The following is a 20,577-nucleotide window of genomic DNA, read 5'->3' on the forward strand; positions in this document are numbered from 1 at the left end:
GGCATAAATGTGATGCCAATTATACCAATCGGTGATAAAACAAAAGTTACAGGATCACTTCTGTTGTTTATATTTCACACGTCCATAAACATTTGCATATCGATTCTGTATTTTAGCCCCCCGTTTTATTTCAAACTCAAATTAAACTCAAATTGGAATTCGAAACCGCTGTACCATCCCAATTGGATAAAAAAAAAAAAAAGTCACACCTTTTGCGTGGTGCGTGGAATGAGGGTCACGCAGCTCACCTGACTGCCGTGGCTGGTCAGAGAGTCTTACACACACAGAGCACAGAGACTACATGCCACAAAACAATACACACACACACACACACACACACACACAGTGAAGCTAGAAACTGTGTTCGGACTACTTGGCCTCTATGTGAGGCCCAATTAAAATAAATGACAGGAAATGGGTTTTCCTCTGCTGGGGCCACACAATCTCATACACACACACACACTTACACAAAATCACATGGTTCCGTGCACACAAAAATATACATTTTTACAAAGGAATGCTGACATGAATGAACATACACACACACACTCTGTCCCTGTGTGCACAGCTCTGCTATAACAGCTGGCACAGGTTCTGCAGGTGGCCCTGAGGGTCACCCTACGGGTTCTGCCATTCCAGGAACCAGGCAAGGGGCACCAGGCAATGAGGAAAGGAGTTTTTTCCAAGTTTGTTGCGCCAGCACTGCACAAGAACTGTCGTCTTGAGCACTGGCCCACTTTCTGTTCCAGACGAGGAGGCTGACAGGAGGGAAGAAACCTAAAACTTCAGCTGAGCTGCACCTACCCTGCACACACACACACACACACACACACTAACACAAAAAATACAGTAGAAACAACAAACGCTGTTCTATCTGGCAGCCTGAGACAGTCTTTTCTCACAGTGCAGGCCTCCGTCAGCCGTATTGAGTGTTTTCTCCGACTCTCCGACTCCACACCCTCCCCGTTCATGCCGCAGAGCAGCCCGAGACGCCCAAAGCACACTTCAAGGGTTAACCTGATCCATGATCCCTGCTAATGCTGCGGGGTTAACCCTGCGCTCCCCGGCGTAACGGTGAGCTGGGAGAGCTGTGGGAAACTCGGCGGCAGGAGAGAGGAGGTCACCGCTGAGATGTGGAGGGGTTTTTATATATATGTCCTGGCAAAAGTACTAACATATATACATATATTTAAATATATATCCACACACACACACACAAATGACAAAAATACAAAAACAAGAGGCTTTCCTGGTTGAAATGTGCCAGTAAAGCTCCCCATCTTGTGCATCATTTATTATGACCCAGCTTAATCAAGATCCAGCAGAGACATGATACAAAAAATCCGAGAATTTCCCCTTTTTGCGTAACTAAATCAGGAGTTTTTGATGATGAGACCAGGGGATCCTTTGCAAAAAGGACATAAATTACAAGCGGTTGTTGTAAGATGGTGACATGATGGAAGTGTAATGGCGTCTCCCCAGTGCCCATTGCTTCACATGCGACCCGTTGGAATCCCAGCATTAAGGGGTGCAGGCAAAACCGTAAATAATAGACCAGGACCCTGGATTGTATAGTGTCACACGCTTGTGTTCAGAATGGTTCTCTACTTCTCAAGAGTCAAGAAATTTTGCAGATGGTGAAAGGTTGTTTGGTTTAAAAACATTAATTTCAAAAAGACCTTCGGTCCTGCGTGTAAATTAATAATTTTTTCACCATATTTTAATTTCTAGGATGTGTTAAATGTTTGGACACACCTACTCATTTATGGGTCTTGTGTTTTTTCATTTTTAACAAAACTGAAGATGCAGGACTATGAAATAAAATGTGAGGTTATGTAATAAACAAAAAGTTGAATATTTGCATCTCTCCAAATCAGGGAGCTTTTGCCGTGATGGCACAATTTCACACCTTAAGTTGGACAATGGGGACAGTTTTCAACAGTCATGAAGGTTTATACTGTACACTTTCTTATCGTTCACTCATAATAATGAGCATCTCATCAAGCTGATGACAATAGAGAACAAAGCAGCCGATAAGGTAAAAAGAGGCAACTCTGAAAAAACAGATTCATCAAACATACTTCACTTTCTCCTTAAACGACAAATACTACAGTTTTCTTCAAGGTCTGAGATTTGTTCATGATGTCTTATAGGGTGGTAGTAGCCTAGTGGGTAGGACACTCACTTATAAACCAGAAGAACAAAGTCCCAACTTCCAAATCCCCTAAGCAAGACACTTAACCCTGAGTGTCTCAGGGGGACTGTCCCTGGAAATACTGACTGTAAGTCACCTTGGATAAGGTGGTAAGTCTGACAAATGCTGTAAATATTAAAATTTAATGGGAATTTTATTGTTGCGCTACCCAGACCTACCAGGCTGTGAAGCTTTTGTCCACCTGCTGGGTTGAGATGATGTCACAGATGGGACCACGGAAATCACACAAAGACATAATAATAATAATAATAATAATTGGATTGAGATGATGGTCTGATGTCACAGATGGGAACATGGAAATCACACACAGACAATAATAATAATAACCTGTGTATTATAGGTGTGAATAGGACATTAACCAGACACACATACACAATCTTGAGTAAACCACGGACTCTCTGTTGTTCTGCAACACTGAGCTGAAGTTTATTTATAAAAGAAGAAGGAACATCAAGAACCAACAGACAATACGAACACATGGAGAACTGCACTAATACCACCGGAACCACCGCAGTGCCTAAACAAGCATGAGTGTGTGTAAAACTGTGTTTGTGTTAGAGTGTGCTTTCAACACGGGTCTGTAAGGAAGAACCTCATTGCTGAAGAACCAAACCACACAGGTAGAGACAGCAGGGTGACAGACATTCTTCGGAATATGCCCACAGACAGGGCGGGGCTTTAATGCACATGGAGGGTGGGGCTGTAAACCAGGCGTGCGATTGGATGCTGGTGGTCGTCACGCTCAAACACACACATGGGTGCTCACAGGAAACACTTAACAAGTGCATGGATGACACTGATTGGATAACGGAACAACAGCAATTTACAAGTTTCAACGTGAAATGGGCGACAGACAAAGCGGTGCTGGAGATGCGGAGCAGGGCGATGAAGATGATGAACTTTACTGCACATAAGAAGAGAAGAAGAAGAGGAAAGGTCAGAAAAGAAAATGGGTGGAGACATGTTTTCATTCAGTCCTCTGTCATGGCCCCTCCCTCCTCTGCCTCTGACTTCATCTCTGTCAGGAGCCTGCAATTCTCGCCATCCTTCCTCCTCCCTCCCTCCTCCATCTCTGCGTCGGAGTCAGACAGGTGCTCTTTCTTTCACCTTGATGCCAGTGAACTGGGTTTCAATGAGGGTGTGGCCTCTGTTCCCTCCACCAGTGCTGCTCAGGCCGTGGTGTCGGATGACTCCACCAGGGGGCAGCACATCTCCCATGGTGGCCTTGTCATCGTCCTCTGTCAGGTGAGTGCTGGGCTGACGCAGGATCTGAAAAGAAAGAAAAAAAAAAAAGTGTCCACATTATTAGACTCCGCCCTGTGTGAACAGACCACTGATGAAGATACTGTTCAGTAGCTGGCTGACACATGACTGTTCATTCTAACTTGCAAAGATGATGATTGGCTCATCAGTCTGATGGCCCCAAACCTCTCGATGCTCTAGAGGAAAAAACTGGCAGTAAAAGCGTCAAGTTTTAGAGCCTGGAAGTAAAATATTTCAGTAAAAAAAAAAAAAAAAAACAGATTTAGGCGGAGTCAAAGCCCAATGGCTCGATGCTAAAGCTCTCAGGAAATGAAACAGAGCTGAGGGGCTCGGGGAGGGTGGGAATGGCGAGAGAGGGATGAAGAAAAATGTCAGACGAGCAGAGCAGGGGTGAAGGTGTTGTGAAGGGTGGGGTGAATGCAGGAGGAGGATGGAGGGAATAAGAGAAGGAGCGAAAGTGATGTTGCCCAAGAGAGCCGAGATCAAAGCCCAGGAGCCCAGGAGAGGAGAAAGGAACGTGAGACGGAGCGATGGGGGCGGAGACTAAGTAAACATCCTGCTGGGATTTGTCCACTTCCTGTGCACCGGCGGCACCGGCGAGGGGCCTTTAATGGACGCCCTAAAGACCTCAAGGCTCCCATAAAGCACCGTGAGCCGCGGCTCCGCCACCATGGGGTCACACTGCTTCCACAGCGAATGACCACTCAGACTAACCCCAGAGGTCATAGGTTGTTTTCTCTGGAAAGCCTCATTTTTTACAGCTGCTGATTACCCAGAACTTTCCCCAGTGGCTACAGAAACCAGGAGCCTTCACCCCCCTCTTCTTTCTAACCAAACTGTACTGTTGTTGGCTGGATTAGCATTAGCATGTGCCACTGGATTTAGCACCTTTCCTAGGTGGGCGGGGCAACCTAAAAAAAGGGCTACAATAAATATGGTTATGGGGCCTAAATAAATAGCACACAGTGCCACTGGAGTATTTACTTCTCAGAACCCTGGTTGACGGGCCTACCTGGAATTAGCATTAGCATTTAGTGGCACTCGTGACCTTTGTCTTTAGAGCCATGGAAGGTGGGGTACAGGTGGGGTACACTAGGATTAGATTTGGTACCGTGGTGTGTTTTTTCCCAGAGCCACAGTAGGTGGGGCTACCTGGCTCATCTTCTTGATGCATCTTCTTCTCAGAACCCTGGTGGATGGACCTACCCAGAATTAGCATTTAGTGCCACTGGTGTCTTTAGTCTTTAGAGCCCTGGATGGTGGGCCTGCCACCATTATCATTTAGCACCAACTGTGGGGCTACCTGGCTCAGGTGGACCTGCTGGTGGAGCTGCTTCTGTTTTTCCACAAAGCTGTGGTGCTGCTGCTGCAGAACCAGGTGGGCTAGAGTGCTGTGGGGCAATGGCGCCGACTGGGTCCGGTTGAGCGGCCGGTGCTGACGCGGCAGCCTGGGCCGTGAAGAGGAGGTGGAGCGATCCTTCAGCACCAGCGGCGACACGGGGAGGGCGGGGACAGCACTGTTACCTGGTGGTGAGAGAGGGGGGCAGTTAGTGTCAGCGGCAGGCAGATGACACTAACAGCCTCTCTTCAGAATAAGACATGGGGCCCACCAGGCGGCAGCATCTTCTGCTGCCTCATGTGATCCTTCATCAGGATGTGCTGCAGCAGTGCCTGCTGACTGTTGTTGACTTTGGTTTCCAAGGAAACAGGCGGCACGGCACCCAGCGACTGGCGCGGCGTCGGCTTTCCAGGCCTCTCCTTCAGCGCAGTGGCGGCCTGCAGCATCAGAGGAGAGAAGGAGGTTTCAACTGATTATTACCTCGTCAGACGATGGTAATAATAACTGGACAACGTGATCGCCATGCTCGATCACGCGCTTTATAAATACGGTCTGTAATTATCCATACTAATTTACTACTGCGCTCTGATACATGAAGTGATAAAGAGCCTGTTCTGAAACCCAAAACTCCTGGCCTAAAACACTCTCAGGTCAAAGTTCACAGGCCTCTGGGCTGCACATTAATCCACCGCAGGAGAGCCAAGCTGTCAGATATAGAAAGCACAGAGTTATCTAATTGAGTACCACTCAAAGGCTGCTGAAATAGTTAAAATATTTCAATATTTCAATAATTAATTCAAATCATAGAAATATATTATAAAATAAAATAATCAATATATACCTTGTTATCTTAATGTTAACTTATTTATCTGAAACCAGTTTAGTATTTTCAATTAGTATTTTAAGCCTTTTTTGTGTGTATTTTTCAACTCTTATTTTATGGCTTATAACACTTAAATGCTTTCATTTCTATTTAATTTTATTATTATTTTATTGCATTGTTTGGTGTCTATTGAAATCAGCAGGAAAGGTGCAAAATAAATAAAGAAAAATCCATTTTCAAACAGTGAACTCTGTTGAAGTTGTTAAAATTTGTTAGAATTGCACTAAATTGACAGGACTTGTCAGTGCTGGTTTGGCCGTTCATCATCAGTACTGGTCACATGACTCACTCACAGTGGGCGGCGAGGCGGCGGACTGCAGCCCAAGGGTCAGGTTGGGCAGAGAGGGTGAGGAGTAGAGGGTCAGCAGCGCCAGAGAACCCTCCGACTTCAGGAGCCTCGGCTGGAACGATAAGAGAATGAGAAATGAAGATTAGTATAATGCAGTGGTGGCCTAGTGGTTAAGGAAGCGGCCCCGTAATCAGAAGGTAGCCGGTTAGAATCCCGAGCTGCTGAGGTGCCACTGAATAAAGCACCGTCCCCCACACTGCTCCCTGGGCGCCTGTCATGGCTACCCACTGCTCACTAAGGGTGATCAGAACATGAAAGTACTTTGTAAGTCGTTCTGGATAAGGCCAAATGCCTTAAATGTAGCTCTTCAAGAATGAAAAATAGTTGCAGTTTCCTGTCGTTTTAATCTTGTGTAAAGAAACACCAATGTGATCAAGACAGATCCTGTGTGTGTTTATAGCCACATCTAATTAGGCTGAAATTGATCTGAATGCCTGGATGGTGAGCAATGACGCAAAATAGGCAAAAAATAGCCTTGTATTAGATTAATGGATTCAAAACAAGCTGGCTGCAATACTGAGGCTAGACCCCGTCTTAACGAAAAAAAATGTATTTCTGTTGATAGATATGGATATATGGTATATAACTGATACCGTGGCTGTTGTATATATGGCTCTCTACTGTATGTTGTATTGTATTCTAAATCACTGGCCAGAGACAAATTCCTTGAGGGTGCGCTAACATACTTGGCCAATAAGCATAATTGTGATTCTGATCCAGTTCTACACCAGACATGTGCTGCTGGGCCTTTAAGGGGGATTTAGTGCCACATCGGGGTTAGTCTGGCTCTGTGCTACTCTGTTGAGAACAGTGCTTGGCACTGGAGTTCTGCAGAATTTTCAGCTCAGAGGTGTGTATGTGTGTGTGTGTGTGTGTGTGTGTGACATAACCCACTGTAACGTGACCCTGCCACCGATTTAGAACAGAGGTAACGGTACGGATTTAGCTGCCTGCACTGCAGTCTCCACCCCGCCTAGAGGAGAGCTGCTTGATGTGTGTGTGAGACTTTGATATGATATCATCTTTGTGTGTGTGTGTGTGTGTGTGTGCTCTTATCCTATTGCATATTAAACTGCAGACCCATAATGCACCTGAAAGGTCCTCTGGTGATAAGAAAGCAACAATGGCAGAAAAAAACACAAAAAATAATAACACCAGTGTGTGTTTGTTTGTTTCCTTGTGTGTGAATTCCAGGACCACATGGGGGGGTCCGACTGTGACCAACAGCTGTGATAGTAATTATGCTGGAATACACACACACCCGTGCACACACATACATAACACACACACACACACACACTCACAGTCATGCACACACATATGTGCAATGCAAAAACGGTGTTGTGTAGCTGCATAATTTCATTGGAGAGAGAATAAAAGCACAGGAGGTGGAGGAGCGAGAGCCGGGGAGCTGTGCGGCTCTGTGGAGTTGGGGGTTGTGGAGAGGAAATGCCTGGGCAGAACATCACAGAACAGAGACGACCAAACGGCACAGGCTCCTCCTCCCTGCCTCCAATCCTCCAACCCCCACCAGTAGCCAGCCAGCCAAACACACACACACACACATCACACAGCAGGACTATTCTGTCCCATACCTCAAGATGAATGGTGCTCGGACGGTGTGATGTCACATTTTCTGTGCTGCAGAAGCCAATGGGAGAGCTGGACCCGGACCCCGGTGTGCTGTCATTGGCTGAAGTGTCTGTAATTGGTCAGATCCAAATAACCAATTAGACGCGCAGTGATAATTTTTTTATAACGATAATACAAAAAAGTCACTGCAAGCAAGCATTCTACAAAAAACTGTTTGTGTGCGCAACGTTTCTAAAACAGGATTATTTATCGTACACTTGCAAATGTGCCCAAGTCAGCTGTTCTTGAAATAAAAAGTCCTTTTCAGGATGTTCTGCCTTGTTCAGATTTAAGATTTGCTGTGTTATGTGAATGTATTTATATATTTTTGGGCAGAGTGTCGCACCGCTCGGCTCCAGTCCGCGGATCCGGTGTGGCGCGACCAGAACGCTGCCGTCTCGCCTCCTTTGGATCGGGCCGCTCCGACGTTCCGACACCTTCTGCTTCAGCCTGGAGCGCACCTTCAGATTCGGCTCAGAGGCTGCAGAAACACACACACACACACACACTTCTATCAGCCAGGACCCAACAATGCTTGGGAAGGTGAGTCTCTAGTTAGGGTCAGCCAATCACAGCACAGCACAGGGGCAGCAGTTGAAATGAACTGACACAGGCACAGGAGTGTATCCCACCCACCCATACACACACACACACACACACTTCCAACAACAGCATAGACATCACTTAACACACAGCAGCATGATTACAGGACAGATGCAAACACACACACACAGGCATTAATCTGAAGTGATGAAAGCGAAGTAATACACACACACACACACACACAGATGTGGAGGATATTAATCAGCACTGCTGAGATGAACCCCAACCAAACACACTCAAAAGAAAGGCGGAGCTGAAATTGTACATTAGAATCTGTTTTCATCATTAGTGTTCCTCTTTATTCGCAGATTACTGAAGGACGGCCCCCTTTTTCACTGGCTGTCAGTGCGCAGAGCGGGGAACGTTGAACGGACGATGCGAGATCCGTCGATCAGCTTCTGTTCGGGTTTCAGGCCCTTCCCACTCTGGACAAATAAAACCGTTTTGGGGGGTGAGGATACCACATAAATATTGACGCAGCCATTAGCGGGCAGGATTTACACGACTTTAACTCAGAGGGAAAATACGCGGCCGGGCGTGGTGTTTATGTTGAGCGGGGTCATTAAAGGGCCGACTTCCCTACGCAAACACACCTGTACGGTTTTACATATGCCGAGCCAGAGAGTGGCAGGGTTAAAGTTCAACCGGCCCGTGTGACACACACAGTCGGGTGCCAGATCACCTCAATATTAATTAATGAATTAATTTTCTTACGTCGTTAAATTACCCATTCTTTTTTCTTTAATTCGTTTGTTCTATATTACAGTCCTGCACGCCATGGTTTGAAAGAAAATGTGCGTAATGTCATTATAGAACCATCTTGATGTCATAAGCGGTTCTCAAGAACCCGTCCCAGGGCCGCCAGTCAGGAGCCAGTTTATCTGAGCACCAGGATTAGAATAATCCTTCAGATCTGGACAATATATGGCCCTCGTCTCAGAGCTGCATTTTAAACCCCCACCCATGTTCTTATTAATATCAGATGATGATCATCTAAAGACATGCAGCACAATTAATTTGAGAGATTCAAGAGGATTTTAATGTCAAATTATGAAATTGAATTTTTAATAGTGTTAGGGTGCAGAATATGCCATTCCACAGTTTACTCTCGATTTTGTAAGAAAGGTTGCACATATGGTCACGTTGATACCCATCTCTACACTGACCAGGTGTGAGCGACTTTAATTTGAACATGATGGTACCAACGCTGATGTTTCTCGTGAGTTCCTGTGGCGACGCCATAGTGGACGTCTGGACGAAACCAGCCGAGCTACAGCAGATGGATAAAAAGCAAAAAGGAGAGACGGACCCCCCCCGTCCCCATGGGTTGGGGGATGCAGTGGTATTCCAGCAGGAACCCGAGACCACAGCCGAAATTCCATAAAAACTCAGGCTGGATGGATACCAGACCTATTTTTAAAACTTCCCTTGAAAAGGACCCGGCCTTTTCTCCTTCCACTGCACCTCGGCTGTATTGTGTTTCTCTGTAAATCTGCTGTATTTATGAAGTTATGTGGAAACGTTGCTCTGCTTTGATGTCCATGCCTGCTGCATCTAAGGCTCTTATCAACTGAGAAAGACCAGAAAAGCTCATGTCTTATCGGACAGACACCACGTTTAAAAATCCAAAACATCAGCTGCACATGGCAAGTCGGCCCGGGGCGCAGCGGGGGTCAAAGTTCAACTGACGGCATTAACCAGCTCAGTTTTAGAGCACAGGAGACGCAATGACGCAGCACACAGCCCACAGCAACACCCCTGCTGTGGCCATTTTGGGGACAGGGTGACCCTTCTCCCCCTCCCTGATGAGGGGAAACGGTCTCTGCCCCCTCACTACCCCTTGGCACCCCGTCCCGTTAACCTCTCCTCCTCATAATTGATTGCAAAAGTGGGTATGGGTGCCCCGAGGGTCTGAGGGGATGCAGCGCTGGCATCCTCACCCCTGAAGGTAAACACAGGCTCATTAGAGTTCACCCACGGTCAGCACGTGCCGTGACACGGACAAACTCTGACCTCCGTGATTAAATATTGTCGGGACTCATCTGCAAACATTTAGGCAGAGTCATCACTGTTGTGGGTCATCGGTGATGATAAAAGGGAAAAAAAAAAGTTTTATCTGAATATTTTGGTTCTCTGAATACCCAATTTTTCATAAATTGCCTTTACCTTACAACCTACAAAACCTGACGGCTGATAATCAAGTCAACACCAGTCAGCATGGACTCAAATGCCTTTTTGTTCCCTTGCTGAAATGCAATGTCTCACTCCTATGTGCAACCTTTGACCTTTGACTCACCGGTCTTCCTGAGTGGGAAGTCACCCCTTGTCTCGGGGCTGCTGGGCAGGGGCGATTTGAAAGTAGGGGGGGTCTCCCCTAAGGGCGGAGAGCTCTGCTCCATGGACATGTGCTGGGTGGCCCTGTGTGAGAAAAGGCATCAGGCTGATGCATCTTTCATTTTCAGGTGCAACTCATAAAGCTTTTACATCACACAACAGTCCCTCAGGTACCCATCCTTGGTCCAGTAATTTTTTTGTCGTCTTGGCAGTGACCGCCAGTGTATAGTTTCTTTTACGCAATTTCTCCCTGATGAAGTGAACGTGTAACACCATTTAAACATAGAAGCTTCATGAACTGAATGTGAGATTGTTCAAACGAAACGAGGCCAGGCTACCTGCTGCTCTCAGACCTGATTTAAGGCCCCCCGCTAGTTTTTAAGCTTTTAATGCCAGTTCAGCAGGCTAGTCAAGTAAGTAAAGAGTAAAACCATCCTGGTTGCTCTCAGGGTTCTTTCTGTTTGTTTTCATTAACAGGTTTAATTGTCTCTCAATACAATTCAATAATTTAGTCTGTAAAATAAGCAAGGGGGCAACCAGAGATTGAAATTAATTACCATTAAAATGTTAGAGAGGGTGTAAGTGAGGCTACATACATGTACCAGATTTTGGACGGATGGGGCAGAGGTTGACCTGGGCTGCCGACGCTTGGGTCTTTGGCCAGTTTACTCAGCAGAAAGTCATGAAGCTTCTGTCTGACCTCAGTACTGGCCGTCGCACCTGAAAAGAAAACCTCTTGTTTGATCTGCCTCACAAAGACCAAAATGCAGTGAGCAAACAGGCTTCATCTGAAATGATGAAATGGCCCCACCCAGTGGACAGATGAGGGTGGTGAGGAGAAATTAGGTCTTGGTCGGACAAACACCTAAAGCCAGATTTACTCCAACGCTGCTGTGACCTGATTCCCATTTTTTCCAATAGATCAGACTGATCTGATCAGCAGGACTCAACTTCAACAGTCCCACTGACCCCAGAACTGGCAAAAGGCCAGATTTGGACTGATTGGAATGATGGAAAGGTACATGGTGAGACGTATGATGTCTGAGACATCAGCAGTGAGGGGCACACTTCATATGGTAACAATTCTGCAAGGTTATACCACATCATATTTGTTCACAGAGAGACAGCTCTGATTGGTCCTTACTCTCTCTGCTGCGCTCGTTCTTTCGATTTGTGAGGAGCGGCGGCTGCTCATTCATCTGGTGCTCCTGTTCTTCCACATGCTCATGCTCCTCCTGCCCCGGCTCCTCCTCAACCTCCAGCCGGTGCGACTCCGACAAGACCTCCTGCTGCTGCCGTAAAGCCAGCAGAGCCTGAGACAAGAGAGAACAGATGACATAAAAACCACCTCGACAGTCTCCATATGTGGAGATGTTACTGGTTTTAAATGGTCTCAGTATAAATTTGCCAGTTGATCACATGCTCACCATCAATGACACATTCATTTGACCAGTCATGCAAGTGTCCGTCTGGCAGGTGGACTGACCTTGACGTGCTCCTGCAGCTGGGCCTGGTGCTGCCGCAGCAGGTTCTGGTGCTGCTTGTGGAACTCGGAGATCAGCAGCTGTTTCTGGATGTGCTGCTGCCGCTGGATCAGTGCCAGCTCCTTCTGCAGCTGCCACTCCCAGTCGTCTGATTCCCGCTCCCAGCAGCGCATCCCAGACTGCACTGCAGCTCCGCCAGCTGCCGTACTCACACCTACAGATGCACCAACAACACAAACACATCACCAGGAAATTAATTACAAATAACATCCACACATCAAAAAACCAACACACCAACTACAAATAACATCCACGCATCAACAACACACCAACTACAAATAACATCCAGACATCAACAACACACCAACTACAAATAATATCCACATATCAACAACACCAACATCAACTACAAATAAAATCCACACATCAACAACACCCACACAGCAACTACAATAACATCAACAACACCAAAGCATAAACTACAAATAAAATCCACACATCGACAATACAGACACATCAACTACAAATAACATCCATCAACAAATTCCCTGAGTGTTTAAATGTCTGATGGCCTGTGGAAAGAAGATATTGCATAGTCTGGCAGGGAGGGCCCGGATGCTTCGGTACCTTCTTCCGGATGGCAGGAGGGTGAAAAGTACATGTGAGTGGAGTGTAGAGTTCTTCACAATGCTGGTGGCTTATCTGATGCAGCGTGTGGTAAATGTCCATTATGGAGGGAAGAGATCTTCACATGATCTTGAAATGATCTTCTCTTCTCAGCTGTCCTCACTATCCACTGCAGGGTCTTGCGGTCCAATGCAGTGCAGTTCCCAAAATCAGACAGTGATGCAGCAAGCCAGAATGCTCTCAATAGCCCCCCTATAGAAGGTGGTGAGGATGGGTGGTGAGAGATGGGCTTTCCTCAGCCTCCGCAGGAAGTAGAAATGCTGCTGGGCTTTCTTGGCTGTTGAGGTGGTGTTGAGAGCCCAGGAGAGGCTCTCCTTTCCACACACAAGATCCATTGATGTTCATTGGTCCCTCCGTTCTCTTATGAAGTCAACAATCATCTCTTTAGTTTTATCCACGTTCAGAAACAGATTCTTGACCTTACACCAGTTTGTCATTGCACCTCCTCTCTGTACACTGCCTCATCGTTCTTGCTGTGTTATCGGTGAACTTGATGATGTGGCTTGATGAGTTGTGGGTTAGCAGGGTGAACAGCATTATACTGAGCACACAGCCCTGAGGAGCTCCAGTGCTCCCTGCTGGAGATGCTGTTCCCAATCTGGACAAACTGAGGTCTCCAAGATCCACTTCAAGATCCAGTTGCAGAGGGAGGTGTTCAGGCCCAGGGGGCTCAGCTTCACATCCAGGTGCTGAGGAATGATGGTATTGAATGCTGAACTGAAGTACAGCATTTGTACATATTAGTCCTTATTTCCCAGGAAGGTGAGAGTAAGATGCAGGGTGGTGGCGATGGCATTGTCCGTTTGGACGATTGCAGTTGGTCCAAGGTGGAGGGCAGCAACTTCTTCTTATGTTTCATGACCAGCCTCTCAAAACACTTCATCATGATGGGTGTAAATGCAACGGGATGGTATACATCAACTACAAACCGCACATGAACAATTCCAACACATCAACAAAAAAAGACACACATCAACAACCTCAATTACAAATAACAACCACACATCAACTACAAATAACAAACACACATCAGCTACACCAGCTACAAATAACAGCAACACATGAACTACAAGCAACAAAAATGTCACAAAAACATCAAAGACAAACATAAAACAACAACCACCAACCTACAACACACACACCAATGCACAACAACACATAGCAGCTCATATAAAAAACATTTAATCAATCCACATTCATGTTTTGCAGACTTTATTTTATTTCTTGTCTATTATGAACATGTTTGGAAAAGTGCTTTATACACACACAAAAAAGATTCCTGTTCATAGGCCCTTTGTGAGGAATGACTAGAGTTGCTAGAGACTAGATGTTATAAGGATATGAAATCAGGCCCTCCTTTGTGCACAGAGCTGAACCTGATCACAAATCCCAGCCCTGTTGTTTTATATCTCCGGTTCCCTCGTTAATCTCAAGCCAAAAATACGAGAGGGTCCCACCCACAGCGCCGAGGACGGCCTGAGAGACTGAACCCTGAACTCCACCAGCGCTCAGGTATTCCTAACATCTACAACGGCACTCTGATTTAGAGGCGTCTAAAGACAGATGCCGTGCGAGGGTCATGCCAGCATCTATTTTAACATGCGTGAAATATCACCGCCTGCGGCGCCGCGTGGCTCCTGGTACACCTGCTGAGAAAAACAAAACGACGAAGCTCCAAAAAAAACCATTTAAATACAACAACAGGGACGCGGACCCATGTCTCTAATAAAGGCAATTTAACACAAGTTTACACACAGGTCACACAAATGAGTAAAGACAAATGAAGATATGCAGACACACACACATCTCTAGAGGGCAGGCATTCCAATTAGCAGGTAAATACACTTGAAGGGGAAAAAAAATGTACATTTACAACACACACACATCCCTGTCTGCTGATTAGATCTCCCTGGGCTGTGTGCTGTAGGCGGAGATTATAAATAACTCTTCCGGCTGCGCATTAGATTCGCTGTTCCCTCAGTCGGAGCGACAGCGGGATAATCTTAGACCCTAAAGCCTTCAGCCAAAAATAACCAGACAGGAATAGCTGTGGCTCAGCAGAGAGCGCAGCGCAATTCTGGCCACGTACACAGGGCCCAAGAGATAAACAGAACCGGGGTTCTGTGGAAGAAAGAGTGGTGGTCAGAGCCCCATCCATCAGAAACCAGCAGAACGTCCGGCCCTCCTTCATCTGCTCCCAGCCGTACTGTACCCACAGTTTTCCCGTGACCTCTGACCCATTCTGGGAAGTGGACAGACTGAGCCAGAAACCCAGATAAGATGTGATAATTAACGATGATCCCTGTTAAATGCACACGGATACAGCAGGGGTGTGTTCCCAGGTACACACACACACACACACACACACACACACACACTCACCTCCACTTCCTCTGGGTCTCACTGCTAATTGATGCTTAAAGGTTCTATAAACGGAACACAGACTTCTTCTAATCTTAGACTAAACCCTGTCTTAAAGTGCCAGATCTGAGAACAGAACCAGAACAAAGGACCGTTCCTACAGCAGACAGATACTGGAAGGATCAGCTGCAGATGAACACTTCAGTTCTCAAAGCACAAGTAGAATGAAAATAAAGGAAGAGACCGAACACCCCCAACAGAACCAGCATCTCATGCAGCACCACTATTCAGCCCTGCAATCAGTATTGAGTACAGCATCCCATACAGTGTTTAATGTAGAACATTGTTGTGCATAGTACAGAGCGAAATTTAACCTAGTAGAGCACCCTGTATAGATCAGTGCTCAGTATTGTACAGTTCAGTGTAGTATAGCATTTATAATAGTACAGCATTTCAGTTCAGTATTGTACAGTGTTTAGTACAATGTGCAGTTTATGCATTCTGTGTAATACAGCAATCATATATTACAGTATTCTACAGCAATCAATGCTCAGTATACCTCTCATTATAGAAAAGCATTTGGGACAGTGCTGAGTACAGTATAGTACAGCATTCAGCACAGCATTTGGTATATAGTAAAGAGTTAGATATATGTCCAATGTAGTCCACTGTTCTGTATATTACAGTGTTCATTATAGTCCAGTGTTTAGTATAGTACAGCCTTCAGTATAGTCCACTGTTCAGTATAGTACAACATGGCCAGTGTAGTACAGGATTCAATATAATCAAGTGTTTGGTATAGAACATTATTCAGTATAGTCTCCTGTTCTGTATATTACAGTGTTCATTATATTCCACAATTCAGTATAATTTAGCATTTATTATAGTTAAGCGTTTAGTATAGTACAGCTTTCTCTATATTACAGTGTTTATTAGCCCACCATTCAGTATAGTCCAGCATTTAATTTAGTCCAGCGTTCAGTATAGTACAGCGTTCAGCATAGTTCACTGTTCTGTATATTACAGTGTTTATTATAGTCCACCATTAAGTATTGTCCAGCATTTAGTTTAATACAGAGTTCAGTATAGGGCACTGTTCTGTATATTACAGTGTTCAGTATAGTCCATTATTCATTATAGTCCTGTGTTTATTATAGTACAGCGTTCAGTATATTCCACCATTCAGTATAGTCTAGCATTTAGCATAGTACAGTGTTCATTATATTCCAAACTTCAGTAGTCCAGCATTTAGTTTAGTCCAACGTTCAGTATAGTACAGTACAGCGTTCAGCATAGTTCACTGATCTGTATATTACAGTGTTTATTATAGTCCACCATTCAGTATAGTCCAGCATTTAGTTTAGTACAGCGTTCAGTATAGTCCACTGTTCTGTATATTACAGGGTTTATTAAGATAAGATGATCCTTTATTTAGTGTTCAGTATATTCCACCATACAGTTTAGTCCAGCATTTAGTTTAGTCCACCATTCAGTATAGTCCACGGTTCAGTAAAGTACAGCATGGCCGGTGTAAGTACAGAAATCCCCAGCAGAGCCAATGACAGAAGCAGGTTAAGAGATAAATAAGTAGGGAAGACAGGAGCGAAAAATAGACTGATGGTGTTGATTAAGAGGATGAGCACAGTGCCCTACACCGACACACAACACACATACACACACACATAGACCTACCATACATGAATCCAGAGATATTCTCATTCTAAACACACACACACACATCTACACTCATTTATGCCACTCCTGCTTCATTCATGACCGACCAAAACACACCGCAGCCTCAGACCAACTCAGTGACCACCGCCCCAAAACCAAACCACCCTCATCTTAGACCACAGGCAGACGGAGCGACACCCTGTACCTGATCCGTTCAGCTCCCTGGACACACCATCGTCATCCAGGACCTTCTGCCGCCAGTCTGGGCTGATACGCATCTCGCCTTCATAAACAGTCTGTAACATGTTCTACCCCACAGGCAGGTCCTCCTCCCCGTCTCTCTCCTCTTTCTCTATCTGCCTCGGTCCCTGCAGTCTCTCTCCGCTCTGGTCTTTCTCCACTCTCTCCTCTAACGTCTCTCCCTCTTCTAGCTGCTGTGAATCCCTGCTTCTCTTCTCCTCAGCTCGGGGAGCTGCTGCTGACGGGCGGCGCGGCTGTGCGACTCATTAACATGTGAAAGTGCAGCAACCGAGTCTCAGGTGGCAGGAATAGCAGGCCCCGCCCACCGCAGCGCTGCGCAGGACAGAAATAACGCGACCGAAATAGAAACACGAAAACACAGCTGTCCGTCCCCGTGCTCTCCCTCCCTCCCTTTCTCTCTCTCTCTCGGCCGTTCTTATTCGTGCTCCGTTTTTATTCCTCCTCGCGGCTCACATTTCTCATGTCGACTTCCTCCCTTTCTGCAGGGCTCGGGTTTATTCTGGGTTCTCTTGCCCCTGCACTCGGCTCATTCTGTTTTATATCATCTCTAACACCACACACACACACACACCACATCAGCGACGTGGATTCCCACCCAAAACCAGGACCAGGGTTCTGCCCCAGATTACAGAGGAGGGATGCTACATGGGCGTGCGTTTCTGTGCACACACACACACATACACATACACACACAGAAACCCGAAACTGTCAAGAGGTTCTCATCCTCACCTCAATGACACTTCATTCTATACACACACACAGTCTCACACACACCAACTAAAAAAACACAAACTCTCTAGCAGAGCAACAGTCGTGAAGTGGGTCAAACCAGCACATACCAACACACACACACATATATATACTATTCGATCCACCGCCATCTGATTGATCTGTTTTTGGAGGCCCTCTGTAGGATCTTATGGATTTTCTGTTTAAAGGTCAGCGTCAGACACACAAAGTGGTGGGGTTAACATGAAACATCCACCGACACACACACACACACACACACACACACAGCTGCAGTTAATAGCAGAGTGTCGCTGGATAAAGAGTGATCCTCATGGGAGCGCAGACTTCCTTTATTTCTCAGTGCAGACATACCCCAAAAAGCACACTCGCACACAGACGCACACAGTTCTGCCGGTCTTCCCTCCAGACATTACAGAAATAGGTCAGGAACAAAAGTCTGCATCTGATGGCAAAGGGACGCTGTCTGAGGAAACCAGGGCCACCTCTGGCACAGCTAAAAATAAACAAAAACACACGCGCAAAGAAAGAAGAATCCACTTTCCAGAACCCAAATCACTCACTTCACCAGATTCTATTTGAAAACCAGTTCAATTTTTTAAAATTATAACAGGAATTCTCGTTAATTCCAGGCAGAGTTCGTCAAAAGCTGAGCGCCAGCTGCTAAAGCAGTTGGTCCCTGGTGCAGTTTTTCTCATCAGCACCCACCCCTGCACCCGGGGCGAGGGGGCAAATCCTTCAGATTGTCGGCCAGTCATGGTTAAACGTTCAAAGGGAGGTGTGACGTCCTGATTGGCCCTCAGACATCCATCAGGCAGAGCAACAGCGGCCCCTACTGGTCACCCGAACTCTAACCCCCGACCCTGGCCACCTCAGGTACATTTACATTTACAGCATTTATCAGACGCCCTTATCCAGAGCGACTTACAATCAGTAGTTACAGGGACAGTCCCCCCCTGGAGCAACTTAGGGTTAAGTGTCTTGCTCAGGGACACAATGGTAGTAAGTGGGATTTGAACCTGGGTCTTTTGGTTCATAGGCGAGTGTGTTACGCACTAGGCTACTACCACCCCCACTGTACTACCCACCCAGGTAGGACTGCTCTACTCCGAAACACAGTACACTTCTTGTGCTGTGACACATTGCCTCTACTGAGATGTGCAGGGCTAGAAGAGACCAACCAATCAGAACACCGCATCACCTTGGGGGGGCCTTCTACCTGAAATCATGCCCTTATTCAAAGTGTCCTCCCTGATCCACACGCGGAGGCAAGACAACGTCAGTCACTAAAACGCATGTGACCCACGTGTCACCTGGTCATTTTTGTCCAGAAACATGGGAATCTTCCAGAATCCACCAGAATCATCCCTGCTGACAAAAGCATTACAAACCATTAAGGTCCTAAAGGGCAAATGGGATATGAATGTTTTCTCAGCGAGAACTGTGAAACCCAGCATAACCTTCTGGAACAAGAACTTTGACCTCTGACCCTCTTGTCCCCACCTGCTCCGCCCTCTCACGCCATACCTGTCTGCTCAGGAGACGCCATGGCAGCAGGACAGAGACGGGGTGGGGTGGGGCGATGTGGTCTCCACTCTCCTGCAAAGCAACACACACACAAAATACACCTGCAGGTAAAGGTTTTGCACAGGGAATTTAACAAAAATGTATTTGTAAAATATCCATGCTGCCTCACAACTAAACAAACTAAGTTATCTGGCATTTCTGTTTAGTCAATACATTTACATGGAGATGCTGGGGGTTAAGTGTCCTGACACAATGGTAGTAAGTGGGGTTTGAACCCCGGTCTTCTGGGCCAATATGCTCCTACCACCCCAAAATGTTGTAAATCACTTTGTTGAATTCACTGATTTGTGCAGGATTTTGTGACATTAACCCCGCTCCCTTTAGAACGTTCCCTCAAGCGTGATCGAGCTCAATCAAACAATCAGTCTTTATTTATATGCCACTTTTTTTTTTTTAACAATGCACATTGTCACATGTACTCAAAGCCCCAGGCGAGCAAGCCAGAGGCAACTGTGGCAAGAAGAAACTCCTTCTAGCAGAAAGACAACCTCGAGAGGAACCCATTCTCCTCCGGTCAGTACTGGATCGGGACGAAATAAAATGATGGCACATGAAGGTTATTGCAGTGCACCTGTGCATAATGAATTACCATCCGGGTAGCGTGTTAAGAGTCCCAGCAGGTGACTATCAGACGGGGTCAGCAGAGGGCCAAATAGGACGGTCCATGGAGGTCGGCCATGTCACAGATCTTAGAAGGTCTCGTGTGAAATGAGATCGGGAAGCAGGCGGGGGATCCCTGTTCCGGACTGGAGTGTGTGTGTGTGTGTGTGTGTGTGTGTGTGTTGTTCTTAGATTGTGTCTATGGTTCTATTTTTAGCGCGCGGATGATTTGGAGACGATGATTTTTTTTTCTAAGGAAACCTGTTATCTCGCTCGACAGAACTGCGTCGAAAAGCGACAGAAGTTCGGCGGACGGACGGACGGACGCGTTATTTATAGAGTCCCTCCGCAGCGGCCACCATGGAGACGCGTTTTTTTTTTTTTTTTTTTTTTTTGCTCCGAAGTCCCCAAAGCGCGTCCGCTGGCGCTCGGCTGTGAATGAATATGAATGGGTGTGTACGAATATGAATGGACGCACCGACGGCGGGTCCGGGAGGAGACCCACCTGAAGATTCCCGCGATCTTCCGAAGGAGACGCGCCGGCTCACGGAGAAACGA

General features: G+C 46.3%; 1 protein-coding gene across 1 annotated transcript; it reads right to left on the bottom strand.

Annotated features, from left to right (window-relative positions):
* Window positions 1–3,298: 3,298 nt before the first annotated feature.
* Window positions 3,299–17,185, bottom strand: LOC114770604 (histone deacetylase 9-B-like). The gene is made up of 11 exons (XM_028964642.1): window positions 17,030–17,185; window positions 12,105–12,316; window positions 11,763–11,931; window positions 11,215–11,338; window positions 10,581–10,702; window positions 8,028–8,162; window positions 7,645–7,751; window positions 5,994–6,101; window positions 5,089–5,254; window positions 4,782–5,002; window positions 3,299–3,484 (listed from the first exon to the last, which is right to left on the bottom strand). Exons 1-11 carry the CDS (start codon window positions 17,127–17,129, stop codon window positions 3,299–3,301), a joined length of 1,650 nt encoding a protein of 549 aa, XP_028820475.1. The 5' UTR covers window positions 17,130–17,185.
* Between the last annotated feature and the right edge of the window lie 3,392 nt (window positions 17,186–20,577).

This window comes from Denticeps clupeoides, chromosome 20, assembly GCF_900700375.1.
Source record: "Denticeps clupeoides chromosome 20, fDenClu1.1, whole genome shotgun sequence".
Lineage (NCBI taxonomy): Eukaryota > Metazoa > Chordata > Actinopteri > Clupeiformes > Denticipitidae > Denticeps > Denticeps clupeoides.